A 22,320-nucleotide genomic window follows, 5' to 3' on the forward strand; every position below is an offset into this window, starting at 1 on the left:
TTAGACACTACCTTTTTTAACATATTTTTTAATGTTTGGTTAAACCATTCTACCAGACCGTCTGAGGATGGCAAACGGACGTCCATAGTTGTTTTATGTGCAGCAACCTACAGTGTTCCCTCATCACCTTGGACATAAAAGGGGTCCCTTGGTCGGTCAGAACCGCTTTAGGTAGTCCTACTCGGCAAAACATCTCCATTAACTCATTAGCTATGAGTTTGGCCGAAGTATGTCGCAGTGGCACCGCCTCCGGGTACTGAGTGGCGTAGTCTAGAATGACTAAGATGTGTTGATGCCCTCTGGCGGACTTCGGTACTGGGCCTATGAGGTCCATAGCTATTCGGTCAAGCAGTACTTTGATAATCGGGAGAGGTACTAGGGGACTACGGAAATGTGGCTCGGGGCTAGTTATCTGGCAGGTCGGGCAAGAATTACAAAACTCTTCCACTTCTTTGAATATGCTGGGCCAGTAAAACCGCTGTAGAATACGATCCTGAGTTTTCTGCAGCCCCAGGTGACCCCCGAGAATGTGGTGGGCTAGATCTAACACAAGCTTGCGATAAGCCTTGGGGACCACCAACTGTTCAATAGGCTCTCCCTGTAGTTGGTTTACCCGATACAACATATCTTGATGAACCACAAAACGGGAAAACACTGACTCTGCCCAGGTTGTTGTGGTTCGCCATCTACTATTAACACATTTTCCCAGGCACGGGATAGGGTTGGGTCCCGACGTTGGGCGGTACCAAAATTATCCCCAGAGACATTGAGGTCTGCCAATTCAGGACTCGGGGGCAAGTCCTCAACGTCTCCCTCCATCACACTTAGCGGGGTTGTCTCGCCCTCTTCCACTGAAGTGGCGGTCACTCCTACTGCTGGCCCTTTGGTCTCAGGTTCCTAGGGTTTTGGTCTCCCCCCTGAGCTGGGCCACTCTGCTAGGGTTACCCCTGTCTCATGGGTATCAGTCACTCTCATAGCAGGGCCACAGTGCAAGGAAGTCTCTCCCTATTGAATTCATAATGTAGATTTGTGGCGACAGCCCCCTTGTTGGGTACATCTACCAGCCACCATGGTTAGAGACACCAGCACGGTGGGGTAGTCTTCTAAGTCTCCATGGATGCACATAACCCCGACTTTCTGGCCAGTATACTCAGTAAACCGCACCAGGGTAGCACTTACTAGGGTCACCAGAGTCCAGCAGAGCCTCCGCTGGAGTGTCTCCCACTTCCACCTGGCACAAGTGATCTAGCGACTCTGGGGTACCTGTTACACACAGCCTCCTGGCATATAGCGACTGATGGTAGCCATAGTTAGTGTCCATGGGCTCAACCCGAGGGGACATTCAGCCCTTACATGGCCAGGCTCCTGACACTGCCAGCAGACTATCGGATCCAGGTACGCCGTGGGTACATCCCGGGCGGGTTTTATTGGCTCAAATCTACAGGCCTGGGGTGGAGATTTCTGGGGTTTGCCGACCCCCCTTCCGACAGAACCCTCCTTTAGATTCCTGGTAGCTTCATAGCGTTCCGCCAGGTCCACTATCTCAAGGGCATTGCCAGGAGACACCTGACCAATCCAGTGCTGGAGAGGGTATGGCAAAGCCCTCCAGAACATATCGGCTAATAGTCTATCCAGCATGGCTGGGGGACTCAGCACATCAGGCTGTAGTCACTTTTGCAAGAGGTGGAGTAAATCATAATACTCGGTCCTCGCAGGCTCAGCCGGCTTAAACCCCCACTGATGTACACGCTGGGCCCGGACCAACACATTAACCCCCAGTCTTGCCAAAATCTCACCCTTTACTTTTTGGTAGTCGGCCGCTTGATCGTCCGGCAAGTTGAAATACACCTGCTAGGAATTGGATGCCAGGAATGGAGTGACGATCTCAGCCCACTAGTCACAGGGTAGCTTTTCCCTGATGGCCACTTTCTCATACATCGCCAGGTAGTTTGTGATGTCGTCTGCAGGGGTCATCTTAGGAATCACGGCACAGACTGCTTTCCAGGCATTGTGGACGCTCGGGGTTGCTCCTGCTGTCTGCAAAGCCATCACGTGTTGTAGCAGCAACTGGTTAGTCTCCTGCTGTTACTTATTAGCCTCACATTGCTGCAGGTTTGTCTCTCGCTGCTGCAGATTAGCCTCCATGAGGGCCTTCACAACAGCCTCCATTTTGTCATGGGGCACTGGTTGTAATACAGCTGGTTTAATGTATGACATACAACCGTGCCTGAAAAATGCAGAAACCAAAAATATCGGCGTTCACGCCAGCCTCACTGCTCTTGCCCGCATCCTCCACCAATTGTGGGGACTCGCTCTGGTAGACAGGATTAGCGGACGCAGTATAGAGGCAACAACAAGTTCTTTGGATCAAACAGTTCAGTGTTTTATTCACACTTTAGGCAAGTGACAAAACAAGCAGTCATATTCAAACAAAAAGTCACCTTGCGGTGTTGGTGGTAATTCCCACCATGCAGCAATTCTGCCTCAAATAATCCTTGCTGATAGCAGCACCAACATGTGTTCACGCCAAACAGGTAGCAAGCCTTCATCCAGACACAAGGCTCACAGATCCCAACACAGAGACCTGGCTTCTGAGCCCAGCTGCCTATCTAAGGACAGCCAGGTGCTGCCAAAACCCAGACCGGCATTTAAAATCCGGTCCGGTATTTGGCCTCACCTGGCTGTAAATCAGCCCAGCAGCACATGCTGGGAGGAAAATACCTGTTTTCCCAGACCAAGCCTCTCTCTGTGTGTCACGGCTGAGGATGGGGAAAACCCTCAGCCGTGCGATGCCCAAAGATGTTAACGGCTGCTTGGCCAGGACGACAGAATAGGGAGCAGGTCACCTCCTAACACATCCCTAATCCGTCCCCAACTCCTAGCTGCATGGGCCGACCTTGAAGGTAGGAGGGCCCATGCTCAGGAACCTCGGATCCCTACTCACCCTCCGACCGGTCCCTGAACTAGGAGTGAGGGTAAGACGACCGGTTCCTTCTGGACGCGGAGGAACAGGAGTCTCACTGGCCAAGCTGCAAGGAATGGGGAACAAATGCAACATACAGATATGGCAGGAGTACTAAAGCAGATCCAAGCCTACCTGCCACAGCCACGCTGACTGGAACCCGTGCATGACAACTGATGTCCACAAAACACTAAGGGACACAGCACACAACACATATCACACAGGTAACCAGGACATCCATACACTGCAAAGACTAGGCATGACACACAAACACACACCTAACAGAGAGGTTGCTAGGTGTAACCGCATGCCATTGCAGCAAGCTGCCTAGCACCAGCTCAGGCTGCTATACTGCGACAATACAAACACTTGTTGCCCGCAGCAACCACAAGTGAGGCAGCACACTAGCGGCCCTCACCTGTGGTTGAACAACCAAACCAAAACCGCAGGCAACCGCATGCGGAACAGGAGTCACGACCATGACAGTGACACTGTGTCACAATATGTATAGACACATATATGCATACATAGAGATATATATATAGACACATATACCCACACGTGTGTGTGTGTGTATATATATATATATATATATATATAAATATATATAAGAGAGAGAGAGAGAGAGAGAGAGAGATCAAAAGTTTAAGACCACTTGAAAAATGGCAAAAAAAAAATCATATTTAGCATGGCTGGATCTTAACAAGGTTCCCAGTAGAGCTTCAACATGCAACAAGAAGAAATGGGAGTGAGACTAAACATTTTTTGAGCATTCAATTTAATGAAAACAAAGAATAAACTGAAACAGGCTGTTTTTCAGCTGATCAAAAGTTTAGGACCACGTGCCTTTAAAAGGCCAAATGGATTGTGCAAAGATGTGGATTCATTGTCATGTTCTGTCAGGTAGTCACATGTTGTGATGGCAAAGGCAAAAAAACTCTACCTTTTTGAACGTGGTCAGGTTGTTGAACTGCATAAGCAGGGTCTCTCACAGCGTGCCATCGCTGCTGAGGTGGGACGCAGTAAGACAGCCATTTGGAATTTCCTAAATTCTTAAATGATCCTGAGGGTTATGGAACAAAAAAGTCAAGTGGAAGACCCAAAAAAATTTCATCAGCACTAAGCCGGAGGATCCAATTGGCTGTCCGTCAAGACACTGGACAATCCTCGACCCAAATTAAGGCCCTTACTGGGGCTTACTGCAGCCCCATAACCATCAGACGGCATCTGAGACTGAAGGGCTTCAAAAACAAAAAACGTCTTCAAAGACCTCGTCTCCTTAAACGCCACAGAACTGCTCTTTTGGACTTTGCAAGAGAGCACCAAACATGGGACATTAAAAAGGTGGAAGAAAGTTTTATTCTCCGATGAGAAAAAATTTAACCTTGATGGTTCTGATGGTTTCCAACATTACTAGCATGATAAGCAGGTCCCACCTGAGATGTTTTCTACGCGCCACAGTGGAGGGGGCGCTATAATGGTCTGGGGTGCTTTTTTCTTCAGTGGAACAATGGAGCTTCAGCAAATGCAGGTGTGTCAAACGGCCGCTGGCTATGTCCAGATGTTGCAGAGAGCATTCCTCATTACTGAGGGCCCTCGTCTGTATGGTAACGACTAGGTTTTTCAACAGGACAACGCTACAGTACATAATGCCCGCAGGACAAGGGACTTCTTCCAGGGGAATAACATCACTCTTTTGGCCCATCCTGCGTGTTCCCCTGATCTAAATCCAATTGAGAACCTTTGGGGATGGATGGCAAGGGAAGTTTACAAAAATGGACAACAGTTCCAGACAGTAGATGGCCTTCGTGCGGCCATCTTCACCACTTGGAGAAATGTTCCCACTCACCTCATGGAAACGCTTGCATCAAGCATGCCGAAACAAATTTTTGAAGTGATAAACAATAACGGCGGAGCTACTAATTACCGAGTTCATGTTTGGAAGTTGGATTTCTGTTATGGGGGGGGTTTCGTTTTTTTTTTGGAGGTGTGGTCCTAAACTTTTGATAACATAGTAACATAGTACATAAGGCTGAAAAAAGACATTTGTCCATCCAGTTCGACCTGTCATCCTGCAAGTTGATCAGCTGAAAAACAGCCTGTTTCAGTTAATTTGCTGTTTTCATTAAATTGAATGCTCAAAAAATGTTTTGTCTCACTCCCATTTCTTCTTGTTGCATGTTGAAGCTCTACTTGGAACCTTGTTAAGATCCAGCCATGCTAAATATGATTTTTTGCCATTTTTCAAGTGGTCTTAAACTTTTGATCAGGAATATATATATATATATATATATATATATATATATATACACACACACACACACACACACATATACACACACACACACACCTAAAGAATTATTAGGAACACCATACTAATACGGTGTTGGACCCCCTTTTGCCTTCAGAACTGCCTTAATTCTACGTGGCATTGATTCAACAAGGTGCTGAGAGCATTCTTTAGAAATGTTGGCCCATATTGATAGGATAGCATCTTGCAGTTGATGGAGATTTTAGGGATGCACATCTAGGGCACGAAGCTCCCGTTCCACCACATCCCAAAGATGCTCTATTGGGTTGAGATCTGGTGACTGTGGGGCCATTTTAGTACAGTGAACTCATTGTCATGTTCAAGAAACCAATTTGAAATGATTTGAGCTTTGTGACATGGTGCATTATCCTGCTGGAAGTAGCCATCAGAGGATGGGTACATGGTGGTCATGAAGGGATGGACATGGTCAGAAACAATGCTCAGGTAGCCCGTGGCATTTAAACGATGGCCAATTGGCACTAATCCCCCACACCATTACACCACCAGCCTGCACAGTGGTAACAAGGCATGATGGATACATGTTCTCATTCTGTTTACGCCAAATTCGGACTCTACCATTTGAATGTCTCAACAGAAATCGAGACTCATCAGACCAGGCAACATTTTTCAAGTCTTCAACAGTCCAATTTTGGTGAGCTTGTGCAAATTGTAGCCTCTTTTTCCTATTTGTAGTGGAGATGGTGGTACCCGGTGGGGTCTTCTGCTGTTGTAGCCCTCAAGGTTGTGTGTGTTGTGGCTTCACAAATGCTTTGCTGCATACCTCGGTTGTAACGAGTGGTTATTTCAGTCAACGTTGCTCTTCTATCAGCTTGAATCAGTCGGCCCATTCTCCTCTGACCTCTAGCATCAACAAGGCATTTTCGCCCACAGGATTGCTGCATACTGGATGTTTTTCCCTTTTCACACCATTCTTTGTAAACCCTAGAAATGGTTGTGCGTGAAAATCCCTGTAACTGAGCAGATTGTGAAATACTCAGACCGGCCCGTCTGGCACCAACAACCATGCCACACTCAAAATTGCTTAAATCACATTTCTTTCCCATTCTGACATTCAGTTTGGAGTTCAGGAGATTGTCTTGACCAGGACCACAACCCTACATGCATTGAAGCAACTGCCATGTGACTGGTTGACTAGATAATCGCATTAATGAGAAATAGAACAGGTGTTCCAAATAATTCTTTAGGTGAGTGAATATATACACACACACACATACACACCGTATTTATCGCTTTATAAGACGCACCTAGGTTTTTGAGGAGGAAAATACAAAATAAAATATTTTGAACTTAAATGTGTTCTTTTGGTGTGTTTTGAACTAATGGTGGTCTGTGGATAACACTGTTATGGGAAACCTGTGGATGACACTATTATGGGGGATTTGTGGATGACACTGTTATGGAGGGGATCTGTGGATGACGCACTGTTATGTGTGTGGGGGGTGGGAATCTGTGGATGACACTGTTATGGGGGAGAGCTGTCGGTGACACATATATAGCATCTTATGCTATATATGTGTTATCCACAGATCCCCCCCAGAAGTCTCACTGTGTAAATAGTGACCCCCAATACAGGGGCTGGAGGCCGGCAACTTCTGTTGGAATCGCGTCGGGGCCCGGTGCTGTCACTGTACTCTATTACACTGGACCCCGCACACAGCAGTCTTTATATGTAAAGTGTAGTAATGGGAGCTTTGTTAAAGTATGGCAAACTGCAGTAGTGAAATCCTCTGTAGTACTCACTATTAAACCTCCATAGCAGGCAGGGCGGCCGGTCACTCACTTCATCACGCGCATGCTCCTCCCACTTTATGAATGAAGCAGGCGGAGCAAGCGTGTGACGAAGTGAGTGACGTCACACTGCCAGCCGCCCTGGATGCTGCGGAGGTTTGAAAGTGAGTACTACAGAGGATTGCGCTACTGCAGTTTGCAATACTTTAATAAAGCTCTCATTACTCACTTAGAGATTCACAGTAGTACCATCATTCTAAAATATAACTTTTAATATTTATATATAAAACAGTTATTACACCCTTCTAATATAAAGATAATAAATCGAAAGAAAAAGAAAATCAAAATCTAGGGTCAGATTTGACTTGCACATTGTTTGCAATCAGGTTAATAGATGTTAGTAAAAACCTCCTGGGGGCAGTTACCCTAATTCTGGCCCTAGTGTAGCAGCCCTGCCTAAATACGGAATAGCCGCCCCGATAGGAGCGATCCCGTTTCTCGTACCTCCTGGTATCCCTAGTTAACCCTTGCAAGGGGTGGATGCCTGTATGATGAGGGACCCTAATGAGGACGCCTAGGCTAATCTACACAAAACAAAAACAGAAATAAAAGTATATAGATACCCAAAGTAAGTGACAAACACCATGTAACCAAGTGTTAAACAAAGGATAGTAAGGAATTAAAGCGGTCAAATGTCCAATACCGTCCCTACGCGTTTCGCCTGGTTGGTGTCAGGCTCATTAGGGGACATATTTGACAAATAATATCTATCACCATAGAAAATTAACAAATATTATTATACATATATAAATTTATTTTCTTTTTGATTTTTTTATATATACATTTTTTTCTCTTTATGGATGATCAGAGATATGTTCCAATTTATCTCTGATCATCCATAAAGAGAAAAATTTTTATATATAAAAAAAATCAAAAAGAAAATAAATTTATATATGTATAATAATATTTGTTAATTTTATATGGTGATAGATATTATTTGTCAAATATGTCCCCTGATGAGCCTGACACCAACCAGGCGAAACGCGTAGGGACGGTATTGGACATTTGACCGCTTTACTAACATCTATTAACCTGATTGCAAACAATGTGCAAGTCAAATCTGACCCTAGATTTTGATTTTCTTTCGATTTATTATCTTTATATTAGAAGGGTGTAATATAAATATTAAAAGTTATATTTTAGAATGATGGTACTACTGTGAATCTCTATTCTTTATGACCACATTCCACTATAGATTCCTCGAACAGGACTATGTTCAAACTGTGAATATCTCATTACTCACTTAGTCACACGCCTGCTTCATTCATAAAGTGGGAGGAGCATGCGCGTGATGAAGGGAGTGACCGGCCGCCCTGCCTGCTATGGAGGTTTAATAGTGAGTACTACAAAGGATTGCGCTACTGCAGTTTGCCATACTTTAATAAAGCTCCCATTACTACACTTTACATATAAAGACTGCTTTGCGGGGCTGGTGTAATAGAGTACAGTGACTGCACCGGGCCCCGCCGCGATTCCAACAGCAGTTGCCGGCCTCCAGCCCCTTCTTCCTCCCCATTGATACATCGCAGGCTGCGCTCTGCAGTATCGGGGCCGGCGATGTATCAGTGTTAGCAAAATAAAAATGGCAGCATTCGTTTTATAAGACGCACTGCCTGTCTTATATAGCGAAAAATACAGTATATACGTATATATAGACACATATACAGTACAGACCAAAAGTTTGGACACACCTTCTCATTCAAAGAGTTTTCTTTATTTTCATGACTATGAAAATTGTAGATTCACACTGAAGGCATCAAAACTATGAATTAACACATGTGGAATTATATACATAACAAAAAAGTGTGAAACAACTGAAAATATGTCATATTCTAGGTTCTTCAAAGTAGCCACCTTTTGCTTTGATTACTGCTTTGCACACTCTTGGCATTCTCTTGATGAGCTTCAAGAGGTAGTCACCTGAAATGGTTTTCACTTCACAGGTGTGCCGTCAGGTTTAATAAGTGGGATTTCTTGCCATATAAATGGGGTTTGGACCATCAGTTGCGTTGTGGAGAAGTCAGGTGGATACACAGCTGATAGCCCTACTGAATAGACTGTTAGAATTTGTATTATGGCAAGAAAAAAGCAGCTAAGTAAAGAAGAAACAAGTGGCCATCATTACTTTAAGAAATGAAGGTCGGTCAGTCCGAAAAATTGGGAAAATGTTGAAAGTGTCCCCAAGTGCAGTCACAAAAACCATCAAGCGCTACAAAGAAACTGGCTCGCATGCGGACCGCCCCAGGAAAGGAAGACCAAGAGTCACCTCTGCTGCGGAGGATAAGTTCATCCGAGTCACCAGCCTCAGAAATCGCAGGTTAAAAGCAGCTCAGATTAGAGACCAGGTCAATGCCACACAGAGTTCTAGCAGCAGACACATCTCTAGAACAACTGTTAAGAGGAGACTGTGTGAATCAGGCCTTCATGGTAGAATATCTGCTAGGAAACCACTGCTAAGGACAGGCAACAAGCAGAAGAGACTTGTTTGGGCTAAAGAACACAAGGAATGGACATTAGACCAGTGGAAATCTGTGCTTTGGTCTGATGAGTCCAAATTTGAGATCTTTGGTTCCAACCACAGTGTCTTTGTGCGACGCAGAAAAGGTGAACGGATGGACTCTACATGCCTGGTTCCCACCGTGAAGCATGGAGGAGGAGGTGTGATGGTGTGGGGGTGCTTTGCTGGTGACACTGTTGGGGATTTATTCAAAATTGAAGGCATACTGAACCAGCATTGCTACCACAGCATCTTGCAGCGGCATGCTATTCCATCAGGTTTGCGTTTAGTTGGACCATCATTTATTTTTCAACAGGACAATGACCCCAAACACACCTCCAGGCTGTGTAAGGGCTATTTGACCACGAAGGAGAGTGATGGGGTGCTGCGCCAGATGACCTGGCCTCCACAGTCACCGGACCTGAACCCAATCAAGATGGTTTGGGGAGAGCTGGACCGCAGAGTGAAGGCAAAAGGGCCAACAAGTGCTAAGCATCTCTGGGAACTCCTTCAAGACTGTTGGAAGACCATTTCAGGTGACGACCTCTTGAAGCTCATCAAGAGAATGCCAAGAGTGTGCAAAGCAGTAATTAAAGCAAAAGGTGGCTACTTTGAAGAACCTAGAATATGACATATTTTCAGTGGTTTCACACTTTTTTGTTATGTATATAATTCCACATGTGTTAATTCATAGTTTTGATGCCTTCAGTGTGAATCTACAATTTTCATAGTCATGAAAATAAAGAAAACCCCTTGAATGAGAAGGTGTGTCCAAACTTTTGGTCTGTACTGTATAACAAACACAGATTGGTCACTTACATTCCTACCTGGAAGCTGCAGGAGAGGAGCAGTCAGGAGGCATGGAGGAGGGAGAGCACCGCTGATAGCATGCAGAGAGGTCTGTTCTTTTGACCTCGGCATGCTTCTTTCAGTGTGAGAGCGGGCCGCTGCGCAGCATCAATCAATGTCAGCAGGCAGGTGAGCAGAGCCGGTCAGCGTGCCTGCTAATGTGTAATGCTGCTACCCTGCAGTCCTCAGCATGAGCTCCTGCACATGTAAAATGAATCTGCCCAGGGGAGGCCAGAAAAAAAACATACCAGCACCAGCTTGACAGGTGGCAACCCTGGGTAGAGCAGGAGGGCCAGGAGCATGGTGAGCTTTAGGGAGAAGGAGCGGCAAGGGGCTTCTGAGCTTGCTGTACAAAGCACTTAGGGTTAGCCGTCTCTCTCCTTCACAAGAACGAACTGCGCAGTCTTGGCCACTGAAGTGGAACTGCTGCGGTGGCTGTAACCATAGAAAACGGCCAGGAAACCATAGGATGGAACCAACATCTAGAGCTTTTAAAATATGTTTTTTTTTTAAATACATACAGTACAGACCAAAAGTTTGGACACACCTTCTCATTCAAAGAGTTTTCTTTATTTTCATGACTATGAAAATTGTAGATTCCCACTGAAGGCATCAAAACTATGAATTAACATATGTGGAATTATATACATAACAAAAAAGTGTGAAACAACAGAAAATATGTCATATTCTAGGTTCTTCAAAGTAGCCACCTTTTGCTTTGATTACTGCTTTGCACACTCTTGGCATTCTCTTGATGAGCTTCAAGAGGCAGTCACCTGAAATGGTTTTCACTTCTAAGGTGTACCCTGTCAGGTTTAATAAGTGGGATTTCTTGCCTTATAAATGGGGTTGGGGCCATCAGTTGCGTTGTGGAGAAGTCAGGTGGATACACAGCTGATAGTCCTACTGAATAGACTGTTAGAATTTGTATTATGGCAAGAAAAAAGCAGCTAAGTAAACGAGTGCCCATCATTACATTAAGAAATGAAGGTCAGTCAGTCCGAAAAATTGGGAAAACTTTGAAGGAGAGTTATAGGGTGCTGCGCCAGATGACCTGGCCTCCACAGTCACCGGACCTGAACCCAATCGAGATGGTTTGAGGTGAGCTGGACCGCAGAGTGAAGGCAAAAGGGCCAACAAGTGCTAAGCATCTCTGGGAACTCCTTCAAGACTGTTGGAAGACCATTTCAGGTGACTACCTCTTGAAGCTCATCAAGAGAATGCCAAGAGTGTGCAAAGCAGTAAACAAAGCAAAAGGTGGCTACTTTGAAGAACCTAGAATATGACATATTTTCAGTTGTTTCACTTTTTTTTGTTTTGTATATAATTCCACATGTGTTAATTCATAGTTTTGATGGCTTCAGTGTGAATCTACAATTTTCATAGTCATGAAAATAAAGAAAACTCTTTAAATGAGAAGGTGTGTCCAAACTTTTGGTCTGTACTGTATATTTAATAAAAAATGTATTTATGGAGTAAGCTTTCATTTATGATACATTTTTAATAGTGGCAATACTCCTTTAAGCTCCTTGTTAGAGAACAGCAAGTTGTGCAAAAAGGACTGAAACATTGAACAGGGACATGTGCATTCAAAGGTTTAGAGAAGGTCACATTAAGTTCTCCTATAAAGGTTAGAGGGCATGGGTATGTTTATTACCATTGCACTTATATAATAATTGACTGAGTGGTTTTAATGACGAGTAATATGGGATATTCCTTCTATAATGATTACAGTCACGTGACATTGTATTGATTTTATTATATGCGCTATTTATGTTTTGTCTTGAATACTTGGATTTACACCCGTTTGTATAACTTTGTTTGGTGACACGTGTCATGTGACAAAGATGTTAAAGGGGTTATCTGAAATCACAAACAGCCCCCCCTTGTGCAGGGCCCTCAGAGGGAATATACTTACTCTGCTCCCTGCGCTGCTCCTGGTCGCCGCACAGCCGCTGCTGCTTCTCCCTGTACGCGGATGAAAACATCCGGTGTCGGGGGGGAGCAGCCAATGACAGGCAGGGACGAGCCTCCCTAGCATCACGGAAACAGCAAGTTGCAGGAAAGTTGCACAACTATTCCGAGACTTGCGGTCATTTGACATATGTTGTCATGTAGCCCCAACCTCAAGGTCTGTGAATAACTAGGATTTAAGTTCGGTTTTGCTCGTACAGTATTTTCCATATTCCAAAAAATAAAATACTTTCTTCTGATCTAATTGATTTCCCTGCAAAACAGTTTCCACATATAAAACAGCTTCTCTCCTTAATGTTGTCTATAGCAATAAAACATTTTCCACATACTGAGCGCGAAAAAGGCTCTCTCCTGACTTCTCTCATGTCTAACAAGATATGATTTTAGTACACAACCCTTCCCATATAGTGAACATAAATATGCTTTCTCTGATGGGAGTCAAGATCTTATTTTCTGTTAAAAATGTTTCCCACATTAATATGACTTCTCTCCAGTGTGAATTCTCTCATGTCTAACAAGGTTTGATTTCCGTGTAAAACATTTCCCACATTCTGAACATGAATATGGCTTCACTCCTGTGTGAACTCTCTTATGTCTAACAAGATGGGATTTGAATGCAAAACATTTCCCACATTCTGAACATAAATATGTCTTCTCTCCTGTATGAATTATCTTATGTGTAATAAGATGTGATTTATATGTAAAACATTTCCCACATTCTGAACATAAATATGGCTTCTCTCCTGTGTGAATTATCTTATGTGTAACAAGATTGGATTTATTTATAAAGCATTTCCCACATTCTGAACATGAATATGGCTTCTCCCCTGTGTGACTTCTTCTCTCATGTTTTATAAGACCTGACTTATCTGCAAAACATTTCCCACATTCTGAACATGAATATGGCTTCTCTCCTGTGTGAATTCTCTGATGGCTAGTAAGGCTTGTTTTTTTGGAAAAACATTTCCCACATTCTGTACATAAAAATTTTCCTGAATGACATCTCTCATGTGTAACAAGTGATGATTTCCATATAAAACGTTTCCCACATTTTAAACATGTATATGGTTTCTCTTCTGAACATGAATATGGCTTCTCGCCTGTGTGACTTCTCTCATGTTTCATAAGACCAGACTTATCTGCAAAACATTTCCCACATTCTAAACATGAATATGGCTTCTCTCCTGTGTGAATTCTCTGATGAATAATAAGGCTAGTTTTTTGTGCAAAACATTTCCCACATTCTGGACATGAATATGGTTTCTCCCCTGTGTGAATTCTCTCATGTTCAACAAGGTGTGCTTTCTGTGTAAAACATTTGCCACATTCTGAACATGAATATGGCTTCTCTCCTGTATGAGTTCTCTCATGTGTAACAAGACTTGATTGCCTTGTAAAGCTTTTTCCACATTCAGAACAGGAGTATGGCTTCGCTCCTGTCAGACATCTCCTATGTGTAGAAAGTCTTGATCTTTTTGTGAATGCTTTACCACACTGTAACCTTTTACCCCTTTTCTGACCTGTACTTGTGGTTAACTGTGGCTGATCAGGAGAGGGTTCCTGATGCTGAGAGGGATTATAAGACAGATCTGTACTGTGAAGTCCTGGATACACATTAAGGGTAATGTGGTTTTCTCCTGAAGAGCGCTGCATGTCATCTTCCTCTGCTTTGTAATTTAGTGATAACAGGAAGTCTCCCTCGGAATTCTTAATGGGATTGTCTGTGAAGATAAAAATTTGAATTTCTGATTTGAGTAGAAAACTTTAAAAAAAATCTTATTAGGCTAATAGTGAATCCGGAGGCAGTGTCGAATTTAGGTGCCTAGAGCCAACCAGTAAAACTCAGTGTGGGGCGCAGTTTACATGTAAATATTACCTATTCACATAGCTGAAGGCAGCAAGACACTCAAGATGATTATGAGGGTCCCTGCAACAACTTCAAAAAGGCAGGTTTCTCGGGAAAGAGGATACTGGCTGGCCCTTGTTCGAGGGGGAGGGGACTAGGGGCCCACTGGGGGATCCACCTGTTCCCCTTTGGCCCAGTCCAAGCCTGACTAGGGGTATAAGTGATTCATTCTTAATCCACTCTGGGCTTTGGTTTAGAAATCTGCACCAAAAACGTCATGTGTGATTCCAGCCTTTTAAAGCTTTCTATAACACATCCTGATTTTTGACCAAGTCCAGGTTTCTGCTCTACACCTGTTCACCACTTTTGTTACACAAACCTAGCTCAAAAATTAGAAAAACCAACCATGTATGGTAATCTGCCTTATGTGAAGACATTTGGCCCTTAAATGTCATCACATTAATACAAGTTAAAGGGCATCTGTCAGCAGTTTTGTACCTATGACACTGACCAACCTGTTACATGTGCACTTGACAGCTGAAGGCTTCTGTGTTGGCCCCATGTTCATATGTGCCCGCATTGCTGATAAAAATGATGTTTTAAGATATGCAAATGAGCCTCTAGGAGCAACGGGGGCGCTACCATTACTCCTACAGGCTCAGCTCCCTCTGAAACAGCCACGCCATCTGCACTTTGACAGGGCCAAGCGTGATGACATTCTCACTGCTGAGCCTCTAGGTAACAATTCTTCTCAGCAATGCGGGCACATATGAACATGGGACCCACACAGATACCTTCAGCCTCCAGGTGCACATACAAAGTGTTAGCCAGGTTTATAGGTACAAATCTGCTGACAGATGCCCTTTACCTTAACCACTTCCAGACCAGGCCATTTGCCCCTTCCTGACCAGCCCTAATTTTGCAAATCTGACATGTATCACTTTATGTGGTAATAGCTTTGGAACACTTTTATTTATCCAAGCCATTCTGAGATAGTTTTCTCGTGACACATTGTACTTCACGATAGTCATACATTTGAGTCAATATATTTCACCTTTATTTATGAAAAAATCCCAAATTTACCAAAAAGTTAGAAAAATTCGCAATTCGCAGTATAATCCCTGTACTGCTGTACAGTATACATTATAATCCCTGCACCATGCCGTGTAATATACATTATAATCCCTGTACTGCTGTACAGTATACATTATAATCCCTGCACCATGCCGTGTAATATACATTATAATCCCTGTACAGTACACATTATAATCCCTGCACCATGCCATGTAATATACATTATAATCCCTGTACTGCTGTACAGTATACATTATAATCCCTGCACCATACAGTAAAATATACAGTATAACCCATACAGCATGCTGTACAATATACATTATAATTCCTGCACCATGTCGTGTAATATACATTATAATCCCTGTACCATGCCGTGTAATATACATTATAATCCCTGTACCATGCCGTGTAATATACATTATAATCCCTGTACTGCTGGATGACACACTGTTATGGGGGGGATCTGTGGATGACACTGTTATGGGGGGGGGGGGGGATCTGTGGGTGACACTTATGGGGGGATCTGTGGGTGACACTGTTATGGGGGGGGATCTGTGGGTGACACTTATAGGGGGAATCTGTGGATGACACTGTTATGGGGGGGATCTGTGGATGACACTGTTATATGGGGGGGATCTGTGGATGACACTGTTATATGGGGGGGATCTGTGGATGACACTGTTATATGGGGGGGATCTGTGGATGACACTGTTATATGGGGGGGATCTGTGGATGACACTGTTATATGGGGGGGGATCTGTGGATGACAGTGTTATATGGGGGGGGATCTGTGGATGACAGTGTTATATGGGGGGGATCTGTGGATGACAGTGTTATATGGGGGGGGATCTGTGGATGAAACTGTTATATGGGGGGGATCTGTGGATGAAACTGTTATATGGGGGGGATCTGTGAATGAAACTGTTATATGGGGGGATCTGTGGATGACACTGTTATGGGGGGGATCTGTGGATGACACTGTTATATGGGGGGATCTGTGGATGACAGTGTTATATGGGGGGGGATCTGTGGATGACACTGTTATATGGGGGGGATCTGTGGATGACACTGTTATGGGGGGGATCTGTGGATGACACTGTTATGGGGGGGATCTGTGGATGACACTGTTATGGGGGGGGATCTGTGGATGACACCAGTGGCGTAGGGATCGCCATAGCAACCATAGCAGTGGCTATGGGGCCCTACGCCACTGGGGGCCCGTCCGGGCCGCCTTCTGTTGATTTTTTTATTTACACACTACACCAGTGCACGTCCTGCTGAATCGCAATCGCTAACTCTAATAGTAATCGTTCGCTGCAGCTGCGCCGGCACTACTGACCTCAGTGTCAGACAGCCGTCTACTCTATAATGAGAGCCACAACTCACAGATGGGGGCGGCGTTCGGACCCAGCGGACGCAGAGCGTGACGTCACGGTCGTCAACAAGTAAAGCTGTGCTGCTGCGTGCCTGGTTCCCGCCCGAACAGACTTTGCAAACTGCTGCGCTGCGAAGTGCCACAAGTGAGTAGTGTGAGTGATAGACTAACTGAGTGCCTTCAGTGTTCTCTCTGCTCTTGGACCTGTCCTGCGTGCTGCGTCACTCTGCTAGGCTAGCTACTAGTGACTTCTTAGACTGTGTTGTGATTGTGAGCCAGCGGCTGTCTGAGCCCTCAGCCTGGCCCTGACCTCAACTGGCTGTCTTCTACAGGTGCCCACTGTCTTGGGCTAGATGGCCTAGCCCCAGCTTGGACTGTCAGGAGAGGAGGAGGACTGGAGAGTGGAGACAGGAGTGGACTCACTCAGTCGACTGTGGCATTGCAACCTCTGAACTCTGCCTGAAAAAGTAAGAATAAAAAGTTTTAAAAAAAAGTATGTACCCATATATCCCCACTACCTCGCCTTATGGCCTGCCCTGAGCCCTCCCTCCTTCTTGGTTTGCGCCCAGCCCCTCCTCAACCTGTCCCTGATATGGTTACCCCTATAACTTAGGGTATCATGGTACATTATACAGGGGTAATATAACTAAGGACCCCTGTATAATGTCCCCACTCCCCTGATGGCACTGAGTCCTCCTCAGTTATATTACCCTTGTATAATGTACCCTGACTGATACCCCTTAGTTATATTACCCATAATGTCCCCTGACTGATACCCTCAGGTTATATAACTTAGGGGTATCAGGGTACATTATACAGGGGGTAATATACTTATTACCACCGGGTGTCCACTGTATAATGCCTGATAGGCCTACTGAGTTTTATTACCCTTGTATAATTATGTACCCGGATACCCCTTAGTTATATGATCTCGGCGGGGTCATATAACTAAGGGGTATCAGGGTACATTTATTATACATGGGTAATATAACTCAGGAGGCCTATCAGGCATTATACGGTGGTATTATAGCTTACATTACCCCTGTATAATGTCCCATGATAGCCCTCCTCAGTTATATTACCAATACCCTTGTATAATGTACCCTGATACCCCTCAGTTATATTACCCCTGTGTAATGTACCCTGATATCCATTAGTTATATAATATAACTAAGGGGTATCAGGGTGCATTATACAGGGGAAACATAACTGAGGAGTGCTATCCTATCAGGGACGTAATACAGGGGTAATGAAAGCTATATTACTAGGCGGCGCAGGCGAGTGACGTCAGTGAGTGAGCGCCGCCCGCCCGCACTGCCTGCTGTTACCGTTGCCGGAGCTAAGACAGAGTAAGGTATCCAAATCCAATCCAAGTAAAGAGATCAGCAATGTCAATGATTAAAGTTACTGATTAGTTTATAAATGTACTCCTGTGAGCATCGGGGAGGGGTATCTGTGGATGGCACTGGGGGGGGCCCATAAAATTATTTTTGCTATGGGGCCCATGCATTTCTAGCTACGCCCCTGGATGACACTGTTATAGGGGGGGGGGGGGGGAATCTGTGGATGAAACATATATAGCATCTTATGTGGGTCCCCTCTGTGTCTTCTCATGTCCCTGTGTAAATAGTCACCCCATTACACCGGGCCCCGCTCACAGCAGTCTACATAGATAAAGTCTATTCATGTGATCCTCAACCTGTGGCTCTGCTTTGTTAAACTACCGTAATTGTCTGCAGTATAACTCACTATGAAACTAGCCGGCCGGCAGCGTAACGTCACTCACTCAGTCACGCTCCTGCTCCGCCAGCTTTATTAATGACGATGTGAGTGACGTTACGCTGCCGGCCGGCTAGTTTCATAGTGAGTACTACTGCAGACAATTACGGTAGTTTAACAAAGCAGAGCCACAGGTTGAGGATCACATGAATAGACTTTACCTATGAAGACTGCTGTGAGCGGGGCCCGGTGTAATGGAGAACAGTGACTGCATCGGGCCCCGCCGCGAGTGCAACAGCAGTTGCCGGCCTCCAGCCCCTCTTCGCACCCTGCGTGATAGAGGTGAACTGTAACTGATACATCGCAGGCCGCGCTGTGCAGCATAGAGCCGGCGATGTATCAGTGTCAGCAATGTAAGAATTGCAACATTCGCTTTATAAGACGCGCTGCCATTTCACCCGCACTTTTGGTGGGAAAAGTGAGTCTTATAAAGTGATTATATATATATATTTTTTTTTAACAAAGGTGTCCATATCCTTTAATTGATAAGTTCCTTTCAGTGCACCTCCTCCCCCGCTGCTGCTGAAATCTCACGCTGCTCAGTACAGGCTGCGGTCTCCCTGGCTCTGTAGTGAGAGATCCTCCATCTCCCAGCATCCGTTTCAGTGCGGAATCACAGCTTCTAATTCCATCTTCAGCTTTATTTTACTGCAGCCTGCACTGAGCATGTGCGAGACAGCAGCAGCGGGGGAGGAGGTGCACTGAGCATGTGCGAGACAGCAGCAGCGGGGGAGGAGGTGCACTGAGCATGTGCGAGACAGCAGCAGCGGGGGAGGAGGTGCACTGAGCATGTGCGAGACAGCAGCAGCGGGGGAGGAGGTGCACTGAGCATGTGCGAGACAGCAGCAGCGGGGGAGGAGGTGCACTGAGCATGTGCGAGACAGCAGCAGCGGGGGAGGAGGTGCACTGAGCATGTGCGAGACAGCAGCAGCGGGGGAGGAGGTGCACTGAGCATGTGCGAGACAGCAGCAGCGGGGGAGGAGGTGCACTGAGCATGTGCGAGACAGCAGCAGCGGGGGAGGAGGTGCACTGAGCATGTGCGAGTCCACTGAGCTATAGGTGGATGGAGACTGACTTTAGCTTGTGAATCTCTAGCAGGAGTACTAATATGCTTATCAGCCATTCTGACGTGGGAGTTTCAAGGTAAGTACAGCGGCCTCATCAGGTCTAAGCTCTATATAATACTACATGCAGTTTGTATTGTGAAATCTAGAGAGAGATCGTCTATAATATTGTAATGGAAAAGCTGATTATGGTCACAAGATAATATGTCTCAGGCGGAACCCATGGACATGTGGTCATAACAAGCTAATTGTATTCTATGGGGTGGTACGAGTGCGGTGACACCAGATATGAGACCAGAATATTTTTTATGCTTTAAAACTTTTCCACAATTAAAAAAAATATATCGATTTTATTTGTGCTTTTGCATTCATATAGCCATAACGTTGATCCTTTTTCCATTGGCGGCTCAATCGTTGGGGTGATGTCATAAAAGGAGAAAGAAGAGTCGCAGCCCAAAGTGACAGAGGAGAGTGAAAGTCATTGTCTTCTGAGGACAGTTATAGAGCGGAGTTATTTCTTTTTACTCTAAAACCCCTCTAACCATCATAAAGGAAATCACCAAAATCTATGGATTATGGTTTTATATCTCTTTACTATCCCAACATGATGGTTAACCCTTTCCTGCACAATGGCGTACATGTATCCACCAGGATAGCGCAGACACAAAATCTGTGCCCTCATAGTCCCCAGTGGGTGTGTGGATGTGACTGACCGTCTTGTCCTGCAGGAACAGCCGGGATCAGAGAAGAATCTGATCAGAGATCGCCGTCAGCTGGATAAGGGGAGCACTACATGATGTGATGAGGACATCTCCAATCAGAGAGCAGCAGCCGGTGATCAGATTCTCCTCCTGCCCTGAAGACACCAAGGACAGAACCTGAAGTCACTTTCTCCATTCATGATTCCATACCTGTGGTGACATCTCCTGGAATGTCCTCCTCCACCTCACTCTTACACGGGGGATCGCCCATCATCCTCTCTTCTTCATCATCATCCACTTTAGTATCAGTCAGATCTTCCCCCTGATTTGTCACCTGTAACAATTCAGTACAATACAGCAGACAGGTGGGAAATCTAACAGATCCACAGTAGAGACCCCCACAATCTATGACCCCTCTATGACTGCAGGACCCCCCTATATAGATGTGTACAGGGCTCAGCTCCATCTACCTGAGGGTTCTCTGGGACCTTCTCCTCTGGACAGTCCTGGGAATACAGAGGACGGGGACATCTCTCTTGGGGATTTCTCCTCCTGGATCCATCTGTGGAGACACAAGCACACAGTGACTGGATACATGGCCTCCTGTAGATCTGTCTATAGATCAGACTCTTCTCTCAGCTCCTTCACTTCTAGGTTTAGTGATCAATGTTCTGCCCCTCACCACCTGTGCCGAGGTCCAGCACCTAGCAGGCCACAGGACCAAAGTAGCACCTGAAGTATGAGAGCAAATGTGAGAAGCCGACTGCACAATATTACGTAATTGTAGCCATGTTTGGAGGATGAGGATACAGATATAAGGAGGGAGGAGGGGGTGGGGTAATTTTTTAAAGAGTGATTACTGGCACACCTCATAAGGGGAATTATTACTACTGTGGGGCTTTATGGTGGGCTTTACTACTACTAGAAGACTATGAGGAACATGATTTGGGGGCATAATTACTTCTGGGACACAATGGGGGATATTATTACTATTGAAGGCACAGTTAAAGGGATATTCCCATCCCAGACAATGAGGACATATCGCTAGGATATGCCCCCATTGTCTGATAGGTGCGGGTCCCACCTCTGAGACCCGCACCCATCTCGTAAACGGAGCTGGTAAAGTCCCGGAGGGAGAACTGCGCAAGCACGGCCACCCTCGATTCATTTCTATGGGGCCGCTGAAAATACCAGAGCGCGGTGCGCTCCCATTCATTTCTACTAAGTTATATGAAACACAAGTATTAAGGTTTGTTTTGCTAGAATTATTTGCAGTGTTACAGGGAAAAGTGAATTAAAGGGGTCGTCCAAGTTCTATTTATTGATGACCTATCCTCAGGCTAGGTCATCAATATCAGATCGGCGGGGGTCCGACACCCAGTACCCCCGCTGATCAGCTGTTTGAACAGAAGGCGCGCGCCGCGCCAGCGCTGCCTCCTCTTCACAGTTTACCTTCTCGCCATTGCTTCCGCAGCGTTGAGCAGGTGTAATTACACCTAACCGTCCTATTCACTTCAATGGTACGGATCGCTCTTATAGAAATGTATGGGACGGTTAGGTGTAATTACACCTGCTCAACGCTGTGGAAGCAACGGCGAGAAGGTAAACAGTGAAGAGGAGGCAGCGCTGGCGCGCGCCTTCTCGTCAAACAACTGATCGGCAGGGGTGGGCGGTGGCGGACCCCAGCCGATCTGATATTGATGACCTATCCTGAGGATAGGTCATCAATAAATAGAACTTGGACAACCCCTTTAAAATGAAAAATGTGTTTTAATTTCGCCTCCATGTTACATTAATTCCTGTGGAACACGTAACAGAACATGACCTATTCTTTAAATCACATTTTTATATTTAACATTTTTAAAGGATTTTTGATGATGTTTTTAATTTTCCATGTCAATACTATCAAAATATAAAAGTATTAATCCCAAAAAACGAGAAAAGGTGAAACAAAAAAAATGATCAAAAAGCCGTACACGCCCCAGAATGGTGTCAATGAAAAGTCCACATTGCCCTCACACAGCTCCTCACACAAGGGCTCATTTTGAAAGACAAATCTGCTGCACGGCGACACACTGC

The 22,320-nt window shown here is 45.2% G+C and overlaps 1 protein-coding gene across 1 annotated transcript; it reads right to left on the reverse strand.

Moving 5' to 3' along the window:
* Positions 1–11,941: 11,941 nt before the first annotated feature.
* LOC122937954 (oocyte zinc finger protein XlCOF6.1-like) lies at positions 11,942–20,512 on the reverse strand. Its single transcript, XM_044293175.1, has 2 exons — positions 20,452–20,512; positions 11,942–14,123 (listed from the first exon to the last, which is right to left on the reverse strand). The coding sequence occupies exons 1-2, from the start codon at positions 20,510–20,512 to the stop codon at positions 12,877–12,879; spliced, it is 1,308 nt and encodes a 435-aa protein (XP_044149110.1). The 3' UTR covers positions 11,942–12,876.
* Between the last annotated feature and the right edge of the window lie 1,808 nt (positions 20,513–22,320).

This window comes from Bufo gargarizans, chromosome 1 (assembly GCF_014858855.1).
Source record: "Bufo gargarizans isolate SCDJY-AF-19 chromosome 1, ASM1485885v1, whole genome shotgun sequence".
NCBI lineage: Eukaryota > Metazoa > Chordata > Amphibia > Anura > Bufonidae > Bufo > Bufo gargarizans.